Raw genomic sequence first — 10,418 nt, 5'->3', positions numbered from 1 at the left:
GGTGGACTCCCACTCCACCCGCCTGCTCGACCTGGAGGGCCGCACGGGGATGGCCGAGAAGAAGCTGATCGACTGCGAGAAGACGGCGGCGGAGCTGGGGAACCAGCTGGAGAGCAAGTGTGCGGCACTGGGCACCCTCATCCAGGAGTACGGGCTGCTCCAGCGGCGCCTGGAGAACATGGAGAACCTGCTCAAGAACAGGAACTTCTGGATCCTGCGGCTGCCCCCAGGCAGGAAGGGGGAAGTCCCCAAGGTAACGGTGTCCTGGGGTGGGGGGTCTGCACCCGAAATGCTCACAGAGGGCAGGACTGAGGGGGGTGAGCGGGGACAGCCCCGGCACTGGTGAGTCGCTCCCCGTTGGAGCTGCTCCTTCCCAGCTCATCCCCCTCTGGGACTAAAGTACAGTGGGATGCAGGACCCAGGGCGACATCCCAGTGCTCAGGCTGGAGGTTTCAGTTCTGCACAGCCCAGGAGCCATTTATGCTTTTTTTGCTTATTTTTTTATACCACCTCTTGAACAAAAGCACCCCAGATTTAGTGGTTCTTTCTCTTGGACCACCTTGGTGCTGCAAAGTCTCCCAGCCTGGGGAAGGAGAAAGCTCTGGGATTTGGGGAAGGCAGATGAGTTCCCTGGGATTAGCCGAGCTCTGGAAGGAGCCCACCATCAATATTCAGTTCCTACTTGAATTTCATGATCTTCCCACTAAAAGAAAGTCTGCAGATGGGACCAGGGGAAAGGGATTGTGACTGGAGAGAGTGGAGAGGGCTGGGAAAAGGGGGGCTCAGACCCTGCACCCTATTAGTGCAGTTGGGGAGCAGAGGTGAAGCACCACATTTCCCTCTGAAGAGCTGCATTCCTACACAGCACAGTTTGCACGTCCTGGATTTATCCTTAGGAATTATTCCTTGGCAAACAGGCTGGGAATCCACGGCCTGCTCCTGGCCGGTGGGCACACAATAACTAAGGATAACAGGGAGCCCTGCAGGCCTGGGTAGAGCTTTCCCTGGAGTTCAGGGGTAATTGAATCCGGGCGTTACGTCAGCTCATCCATAGGGATGAGTCCAGCCCAGCACCCAGGTTTTCTGTCCTTTGTGGTCCCTCCAAGCCTGGTCACTCTGCAGAGTGCAGGGACTGAGAGGAGGAGCTTGGGGTCCTTTGGGAAGTACCAAAGTCTGGATTCTTCACTGGGAGCCGTCTGTTTGGCTGAGACCTTTAATGCCACAGAAATACCTGCCCAGGAGTTGTATAAATGTAAGAACCAACTGGTTGATGGCCGTGAAGGAGCTGAAGCCTGGCTCTGTCCGAGGGGGAGCTGCTCTCTCTGGGCTCCTGGGGAGGGAGGCAGCCCTTGAACCGGTGCTCTTGTGATCCAGGTGCCGGTGACATTTGACGACGTGTCCGTCTACTTCAACGACAAGGAATGGGAGAAGCTGGAGGAGTGGCAGAAGGAGCTGTACAAGAACGTGATGAAGGGGAACTACGAGTCGCTGATCTCCCTGGGTAAATATGGGGGCACGTTCTCTGGGGCTCCTTCTGGCTCCTCCTTGGAGATCCCCTTGGGTGAAACCCCAGTGTCCCATTTTAAAGACCTAAAAGCACGGAAGGGTGTTTCTAGTTTGGGTTCATTCCCAGCTTGTGCCTTCGTGCTGTCCTGGCTGAGGGGGATCTGCATAGGCAGGTGGGCTGGAGACCTCCCAGACCTCTTCCAGCTGGAGTTAAATGGTGAAAAACCAGCACCTTCTCCGTGGCTGTTGGAAGGGCTTCCCTGCACCTTCTGGGTCTGCAGGGGGTACCAGCCCATGCACCCCCTTAGAGGGAACTTTTGCAGAGGGAAAAATTGTCTGATGTGATCAGTGCTTTGGGGCATTTCCTGCGGAGCTTCAGGAGAAATCCCGGCTCTGCTGGGAGCTGAGAAATGCCTTTGGCTGCAGGAGAGCCAGGATTTGTCTGAGAAGTTCTAAAACCCCACCAGAAAAACACAGGGTTTGGGTTTCTTGCCTAAGGCAGTTCCTCTGTGTGGCACCTCAGCTCCTGCCTCTGGCAGCGCCCGGCTTTGCTCCCCACAGCCCCTCTGGATGTTCCTGAGTGTCTTCCCACGTCCCCCAGGCCCTGGGGAGAGGTGGAAGGCAGCCTTAGACTCCCAGTGCAGTAATCCCTCTCTCCATCCCTCTGTCTCTCAACAGACTATGCAATTTCCAAACCTGGGGTTTTGTCTCAGATCGAGCAAGGAGAGGAGTCGCGGGGCAGGAACGAGCAGGACTTGGAGGAGAGTGAGATCATTACTGATGCCACAGCAGGTGAGACCTTGGCACAAGGGGAGCCCTGGTTGTGTCCCAAGGAGCTGCTCATCCCTGGGCTAAAGCAGGTGTTGCTGGGAGCTGGGGGGGGTTATCAGGAGGAGCCTTGCCTAGGAACAGGATAAGTTTGGCCGATCAGAGATTTGATGTCCAGGTACAGCTCAGCATATAAACCAGGGCAGGAGGAGCCCGGAGAGCTGGGCACTGGGAACCATCAGCAAGGGAAGCATCTGCAACCAGACCAGGTCCTCAGGGAGCCAGTGTGCCCAGCAAGGAAGGAGAATCAGGACCCACTGGGAAAGCCCATCCACCCAGAAAATCCTCTCCACCCTCTCTTTGTGTGGATGGTGCCTGGGTTTATCCTTGGAGTGCCCTCCCAGGCAGGGAAATCTGCTCCCATCCTGTGTGCAGGGAGAAGGGGTGCTGAGGGGTTGCTCCAAGGGCAGGGCTGGGCTGGGAGAAGGGCACCAGGGATCCCGAGTCCCAGAGCAACTCCTGCTCTGGGATAAGGGGGCTGATAAATAGGTGTCCTAGAAGAGGTCAGCTCCACTGGCCATTCCTGGTGCTAGGCTGTGGATGTGGGGTCACTCTGCCCCCCTGCCTGTGCTCTTCACCACAGGGATCTTGAAATTAAATTGAGGCCAACGGGAAGAGGAAGATCGTTGGGATCTGCAGGCGGGGGATGAGGGGAGCCCAAGGGGTGCTGAGCTGTGGCACCGAGTCCCAGGCTGGGCGGAGACGGTCCCCTGTGCCTGCGGAGGATCCCAGGGGAGAGGCGGGAGCGTGGCAGGGATGGGAGAAGGGCAGGGGCTGGAGGGAGAGCAGGAATGGCCGAGCAGGTGGAACCCCTGTGCGGGATCAGCGGCCGGAGCCGGCAGGGATGGCTGTGAGCCGTGGCTCCATCCCCGGGAGTGACGGCGGGCGGGAACCTCTCTTTGCTGCAGCTGGAATAAGGGTTGTGATCAAAACGGAGGAGCTCCTTCCCGAGGACAGCCCCGAGAACCCCGAGCTGCACGGCATGTCGGGGCAGTCGGAGGGCAGCTTCCAGAGCCCGGACGAGGAGGCGGCTTGTGAGAGCCCCTACGGCTCCGTGTCCCCTCCCAGGGACCTCCCGGGAACCAGCCTGGGGGACTCGTCCGAGTACGGGGCCGACTTCAACGAGATCCAGAGGGTCATCGTTCACCACGGGAGCTGCACAGGTGGGACCTCGGCACGCGGCTCCGGGGCTGGGGGGCCGGGAAAAGGTGGGGAAGGGGTTGGATGGACGGGCAGGGTTAAATCCCCCCAGAACCAGCACCAGCAGGAAAGTTTCTGGCTGCAGCAGCCTCGGGAGCTGCTCTGGTCAGAGGTGAGGGGTCCTGCTGGTTGACCAGTGTGGGGGTCACTTGGGGCAGGTCCACAGGACAGGGAGGAGCGTGGCAGGACCCCTGTGGCATCCAAGCTGCCAGGAGGGACGAGGAAGGGTGAGGTTGTTTAGTGAAGAGACAATGGCACCAGGCCTTTCATGTGTGGGATCCTGCCAGTCGGGTGGCACACATGGGCCAGGTCCTACAGACCTGCTGTGAGGGGGGGTGGGAGGGCAAGGAGATGGGAGGTTGGGAATGGCAGGTTCCCTCCTCCTGACAGCTCTGCGGTGGTGTAACACAAACCAAGAGGGAGACAGTTGGGCTCCTGAGGGCCTCGTGGATCCTGTGGTCTGCTCATGGTTTGGGAAGGGAAAACAGCCAAGCCACCAGTGGGGCTGGAGATGGTCCTTGTCCAAGGCGTGGGGCCTGGTTGGTGGGGCTGAGTGGGAGCTGTGGTGGCACTGACTGGGATGGGGGTGCTGAGCCCCCAGGTCTGCAGAGGAGGCAGGGAGGAAGAGGACCTGGAATTCCCCAGGACCCCTCTGCTGGAGGGAAGAGAGCCACAGCTTTGATACCTCTGGGCTGCCTCTTGGGAAAGCATGGCTGCTCTTCCTGGAAGAGCACATGGGTCTGGCTCAACGTGCAGCACAGGGTGACATGAGGGATCCGCTGTGGATTCCCTCCGTGTCCCTGGGATGTGTCCCTGGGATGTGCAGTGACATGAGGGATCCGCTGTGGATTCCCTCCGTGTCCCTGGGATGTGCAGTGACATGAGGGATCCACTGTGGATTCCCTCTGTGTCCCTGGGATGTGCAGTGACATGAGGGATCCGCTGTGGATTCCCTCCGTGTCCCTGGGATGTGTCCCTGGCAGGGCAGGTCTCACCAAACAAAAACACCGGGTCACTTCCGGCGTCGGTGACACGAGGGGGAGCCTGACGTGCATCCATCCATGTGCGTCCATCCATCCCACTGCTGGTCACACCAAACAAAAACACCGGGTCACTTCCGGCATCGGTGACACGAGGGGGAGCCTGACGTGCATCCATCCATGTGCGTCCATCCATCCCACTGCTGGTCACGCCGGGAAGGAGGGGGGTGAGGCTGAGGGAAGGGGACGTTCCCAGGCTGGGTGTGCTGTCCCAGGAGGGGAGCTGTGTGCCGGCAGCCCGGGGCTGTGTGTCCGTCGAGCAGTGCCGTGCCGGGAGCGTTGTTGTATCCCAGTGAAACGGCAGCAGATGGAGCTGCTCCGAAATCACTCGGTCACTGATGGTGCTTTTACCCCCCACATCCTGCAGCACCATGAAATTGCCAAGTGTTTTTGCAGGAGGGTCTGAGGGCCCCTCAGGGGCTGTTTGTCTGAACTCCACGTTGAGGGGTGACATGGCCCTTCCCGGCGCTCCGGGCTCCGGCTGCAGCCGGCTCGCTCTGGGTGGTGGGGCAGAGCAGGCAGGGGCAAACAGCTGCAGGAGCCCGTCAGAGGTTCCTGTAGCACCCCCATGTGCATAAAAGGCCGCCCCGTCCCACCCCGTGCCCCTGACGCTGTTCTGGTTTCCCCCCGCAGAGGACGGGATCGTGATCAAGACRGAGGAGGAGGAGGAGGACGACCCCGACACGCTGGAGCCGTGCGCCATGTTCTCGGGCAGGGCCGAGCCGCCGGCGTTCCCCGGCCACGAGGCCGGGCTGGGCTGCGAGGCGCAGTGCAGCTCCAAGGCCCAGCCCAGGGGCCTGGCAGCCCGCGTGAGGAAGCCGTCGGCCTGCGAGAGGGACCCCGGGGAGATGAAGGCGGCCAGCGCCCAGCAGCGGAACCGGACGCGGGAGAGACCCTACATCTGCCCCGAGTGCGGCAAGAGCTTCATGCTCAAGATCAACTTCATGATCCACCAGCGCAACCACCTCAAGGAAGGGCCCTACGAGTGCCACGAGTGCGACCTCAGCTTCCGCAACAAGCAGCAGTTCCTGCTGCACCAGCGCAGCCACACGCGCCGCGGCGTGGGGGTCCCGCGGCGCCCCGAGCACGGCCTCAAGCCCCCGGCGCGGCCCCCGCCCCCGGGGAAGCCCTACAAGTGCTCCGAGTGCGAGAGCAGCTTCAGCCACAAGTCGAGCCTCAGCAAGCACCAGATCACCCACGTCGGGGAGCGGCCCTTCACCTGCGGCGAGTGCCGGAGGAGCTTCCGCCTGCAGATCAGCCTCCTCATGCACCAGAGGATCCACGCCGGCAAGAACGAGATGGCCTTCCTGTGCCCCCAGTGCGGGAAGAACTTCACCCGGCCCTCCCACCTGCTGCGGCACCAGCGGACTCACACCGGCGAGCGGCCCTACCAGTGCAGCCAGTGCGAGAAGACCTTCAGCGAGAAGTCCAAGCTGACCAACCATTACCGCATCCACACGCGGGAGCGCCCGCACGCCTGCGCCGTCTGCGGGAAGGGCTTCATCCGCAAGCACCACCTCCTGGAGCACCAGCGCATCCACACGGGCGAGCGGCCCTACCACTGCACCGAGTGCGGCAAGAACTTCACGCAGAAGCATCACCTCCTGGAGCACCAGCGCATCCACACGGGCGAGCGGCCCTACCACTGCACCGAGTGCGGCAAGAACTTCACGCAGAAGCATCACCTCCTGGAGCACCAGCGGGCGCACACCGGCGAGCGGCCCTACCCCTGCACCGAGTGCACCAAGTGCTTCCGCTACAAGCAGTCCCTCAAGTACCACCTGAGGACGCACATGGGAGAGTGAGGGGCTGCCCGACGGCTTCCTCCCCCTCCTCTCCCTCCCTCCACCCTTCCTCCTCCTCCTTCTCCTCCTCCTCCTCCTCCACTCATCTCCCCCGCCCTCCCTCCATCCGTCTCCCCCCACCCCAGCTCAGGGCATGGACATCAAGGAAGCTTTGTGTGGTAGCGCCGCTGGTCTGGTGGAGACTGGGCTGATTGGAAATAAATTAATGAATTAAAGCAAGCAACGCGCGGCAAAATTAAAAGATTATATATATATAAAATTAACAGAAGCAGCTGATTTAGGGGGAATCCTCACCACCAACAAAAGAAACCTGTACAGGGTGTTTTGCCGGAGTAGGACTCGTAACTGCTTTTTAAATCTACTGTTTGGTTTTTTAAAATAAATGTGGAGGAACTTTTTAATTGATAAGCAACCTTAGGATGGGCAAGATTTTCTGGGTGGGTTTTTTTTTTTTTTTTTTTGTTAAATGCTCTGTAGGCTGATTCTGGCACAGTCACTTTTTGTCCAGGAGCTCTGCAGAGGTGCTGCCTCGTCCCAGCTCTCCGGGCTGGACGCGACAGCCGCTCAGGCAGCGCGTGGTTACAGAAGCTCCGGCCGGGGGGAGGTGAGTAATTAACAGATCCAGCTAACGAGGAGGTTCTGCGTGTGTCTAGATTGGAAGCGCCGGTAGGTGCCTGCCCGGCTCGCGGGGCTGTGATGCACTCCTGAATTATACAATAGAATAAAATTCTAGTTGCAGTAAAAGAGCCTTTTTCTGGTAGGAGCCCTCAGCAAGGCTCCTCCAAACACTCGTCCCTAGCGCTCAGTCCTCCCGGGGTCCGGCCTTCCTGCTGCCACGAGGGCAGCGGGGTGCTGGGGGTCTGGCCACGGCTGCTGTGGGGTCACCGTGGGCCTGAGCACAACACCTTGGTGTGTTCAACTGCTCCTCTGCTCTCTTTGCACTGGTGGCAGGAGCAGTGGGATTCCTGCCCCAGGTGAGGAGCAGGTCCTGGGCTGGCTCCAAGAAAAGCCCTGATCAGCTCGGGGCTGCCTGTGGGAGATCTCCCAGTTCCCAGGTCCTCGCTGCCGGGGTCCCTCACCGCATGTCACAGGGGGTGGGACACGGGGCTGTCTCCTTGCTATCTCCACCAACTCGGTTCTCTGTGATCTGGTTTGTCCTCAGTGCATCTCCTGAGGTTGGGCTGTGGATGCACCCGAAGGGCCAGGCCGTGGCCAGAGGGGTGACTCCAACTCCCTGGAGCACACTGGGCTCCTTCCCAGTGTGTCAGATCTCATGTGGGACAGTGGCATCAATAAACAGAGCAATGATGGAATAAGTTGTCAGGACCTGTTAATGCCTTTGCAGGACCAAGGTCCTCATCCAGGACTTTCCCGGTGTATGAAACCTTCCTGAATTTGGAATTTGCAGCCTCTTCCATGCTAGAAAGAGCCGGAGGGCAGTGCAGCCATGTGGAGCTGCCAAGAGCCACCAGCCAGTCACTGCTGTGGACAGGAGTATTTTGGGGCTGCCAGGACAGGCTGCAGCCAAAGTTCAGCCTTCCCACTGCTCTGGTGGTGCCTACAACTCCCTGGAAGCAGTTTGGGGTTTCAGGTCAGGGCGTGCAGCCTGATGTGGGTTGACATTTCCATCCCTGGAAGTGGTGGAAGGTGTCCCTGCCTGTGGCAGAGAGGTGGAACAAAACAGTGTTTAAGGTCCCTTCCAACCCAAACCATTCTGGGATTCCATGCAAAGTGCCACAATGGGGCTGGATGTCCTGGGAGGGAGGTGTGGGTGCAGGACAGGGGGTCTGGCTGCAGCCCCGGGCTCCTCAGCAGCTTCCCTGCACCCCTCTGATCCAGACTAGATGCGATTAAGGGGAAGAAGGAAATGAAAAGCAGAACTGACTCTGTTTCCGAGCAGCTCGTGTTCGTCACACTGGCAGCACCACGGACCTGGCAGCACCTTTTTCCTTGCTAAAAATGGATGGATTCAGCTTTTTTTTGGCAAAACCAGCACTAAGGAGCCCTTACCAGCCTGGCTGCCCCTCTGCAGTGCCAGGACCTTGGTGTGGCCAGGCTGGCAGTGCCCCTGCTCTGCTCTGCGTCGCTGGGCCCCGCGTGGCACCTCCTCTCCCCCTCACGCTGCTCCTTTCCCACTGCACACGGACATAACTGCGCTGGTCGCTGGAGTCTGCCAGGATTTAACAACATCCAGGTGACCTTGAGCAGCTCAAGTGTCAACAATCCATCTCCCACGACCCGGGGGGGATATGACACGGCCACCACAGCCCCCCTTGGCCGGCACTGAGCTCGGGGCAGCAGCGGTGCCATGGGCACAGACCCGGGGGTGGCACGTGCAGGAGCAGCCTCACTGCCCCCCCCGAGCCATCTGCAGGGGATCAGCAGGTTATCACCCTCCACTCAGCCACGGGTGGGTTCGTTTTAGGGGTTGTTCAGTGCTGCAAACACCGCTCAGCCTCGGGGGTGAACGGCACCGTCCCGCTGCAGGACCCACCGGCTCCTCGAGGGCTTCCATAGGGTTGTCCCACAGTGCCGGGGGAGCTGGACACGGAAGCACCCAGAAGGCAGCAGCTCTGGGGACAGGGAACAAGCAGGAGCCACCACAGCTGGGCTCTGAGTACCCCCTGGCAGCACCCCAGAGGCTCTGGATGAGCAGGGACACCTTGGGGAGCTGCAGGGATGGGGAGTGGGGGGCTGGAAGCGCCGTGCCGACCCCTCTGGAGCTGCCAGGCCAGGGTTGGGGAGTGGGGGGCTGGAAGCGCCGTGCCGACCCCTCTGGAGCTGCCAGGCCAGGGTTGGGGACCCACTGGGGTGGGGAAGCTGGAGCGTTCGGCAGGACATGGCCATGGCAGGGCAGTAACTGCCTGGGGAGGGGGTGTTTGACTGCTTTATTGTGTCAGGGGTGCCCCCCAAAATGCTCCTTGGGCCCCAGCTGGCAGCATGTGAGGGTGGCAGAGGAGCCAAACCGATGGCTGAACACAGGGGGCTGATTTTGGGCACCCAGCACCCACGGCAGCAGCACAGAAGGGGCAACGTGGTCCCTGTAGAGAGGCACGAGGTGGCTCAAGAGGCTCCTGGGAACCCTCTGCCCTTCCCCAAGCACTGCTGCTGCTCTCCAGATGTTTTGGAGCTGTGACAAGAGGGAAGGAGACACTGGCAGAGGTGCTGGCAGCCATGGGATGTGGGGATGGAAGCTGGAGCCCCCCTGCCCGGGACAGCCGTGGGTTTGGGGGGATCTCAGGAGAGCAGGACGGGGCTGGCAGCGCACAATGAGGCAGCCCCGGCAAAGGATTACCCTCGGCTCCCACAGGGCACAGCTGCCACTCCAACACAATCCCTTCCAACTGCATTAACCCCAGCACGGGCGGCTCCGGCAGGCGTGAGGCCTCGGGAAGGATCCCAGGGCCAGGCCTTGGGAAGGATCCAAGCACCAGACCTCGGGAAGATCCTGCTTGGCACCTCCACCCCGCCCGGGGCGAAGCTCCCGGAGGCCTTCCAGCTTGTTAATGATTGAATAAATTTAAGCATCCCGAGCATCCCCAGGGGTTGGCAGCGCCGAGCCGGAGCAGAGCGTGCTGGCTCTGCCCCGGGGCAAGGCTGGGATCAGGGCTCACACTCACACTCAGCCCGGCCCTCCCTGTCTGTGCCCGCTCACACGGGCTGCCCACGGGCACACGCGTGTGCAGAGATGGGCACACACGTGTGCAGAGATGGGCACACACGTGTGCAGAGATGGGCACCTGCAGCACACACAGAGGGGCCCCGTGTCTGTGCCCCCTCCTGGTGTTTCCCTGCTCGTTCCTCCCTGGTTTGCACACATACGCACGGGGACACACACACAGGCACACAGACACAGACACAGACACATAGACACAGACACACAGACAGACACAGACACATAGACACACAGACAGACACAGACACATAGACACACACACAGAGACACACAGACACATAGATACACAGACACAGACACACAGACACAGACACACACACACAGACACACACAGACACACACAGACACACACACACACAGACA

At 60.4% G+C, this 10,418-nt stretch overlaps 2 protein-coding genes across 2 annotated transcripts in view; both read left to right on the top strand.

Moving 5' to 3' along the window:
- LOC103756383 (zinc finger protein 777) overlaps positions 1-6,491 on the top strand; it is a 16,816-nt gene extending 10,325 nt beyond the window's left edge. The window contains exons 5-9 of the mRNA XM_029964667.1: positions 1-253; positions 1,375-1,501; positions 2,185-2,298; positions 3,243-3,497; positions 5,208-6,491. Coding sequence (XP_029820527.1) covers positions 1-253; positions 1,375-1,501; positions 2,185-2,298; positions 3,243-3,497; positions 5,208-6,379 — 1,921 coding nt within the window. The 3' untranslated portion in view covers positions 6,380-6,491. The remainder of the gene's footprint in view (positions 254-1,374; positions 1,502-2,184; positions 2,299-3,242; positions 3,498-5,207) is intronic.
- A 307-nt stretch (positions 6,492-6,798) lies between these two features.
- Positions 6,799-10,418, top strand: part of LOC103756390 (tripartite motif-containing protein 10) — a 9,464-nt gene continuing 5,844 nt past the window's right edge. The window contains exon 1 of the mRNA XM_018084897.2: positions 6,799-6,816. Coding sequence (XP_017940386.2) covers positions 6,799-6,816 — 18 coding nt within the window. The remainder of the gene's footprint in view (positions 6,817-10,418) is intronic.

Source organism: Manacus vitellinus, unplaced genomic scaffold, assembly GCF_001715985.3.
Source record: "Manacus vitellinus isolate BGI_N305 unplaced genomic scaffold, ASM171598v3 scaffold_78_pilon, whole genome shotgun sequence".
Classification (NCBI taxonomy): Eukaryota; Metazoa; Chordata; class Aves; order Passeriformes; family Pipridae; genus Manacus; species Manacus vitellinus.
The sequence above is the reverse complement of the archived record's forward strand: the minus strand, read 5'-3'. Positions and strand labels throughout refer to the sequence as shown.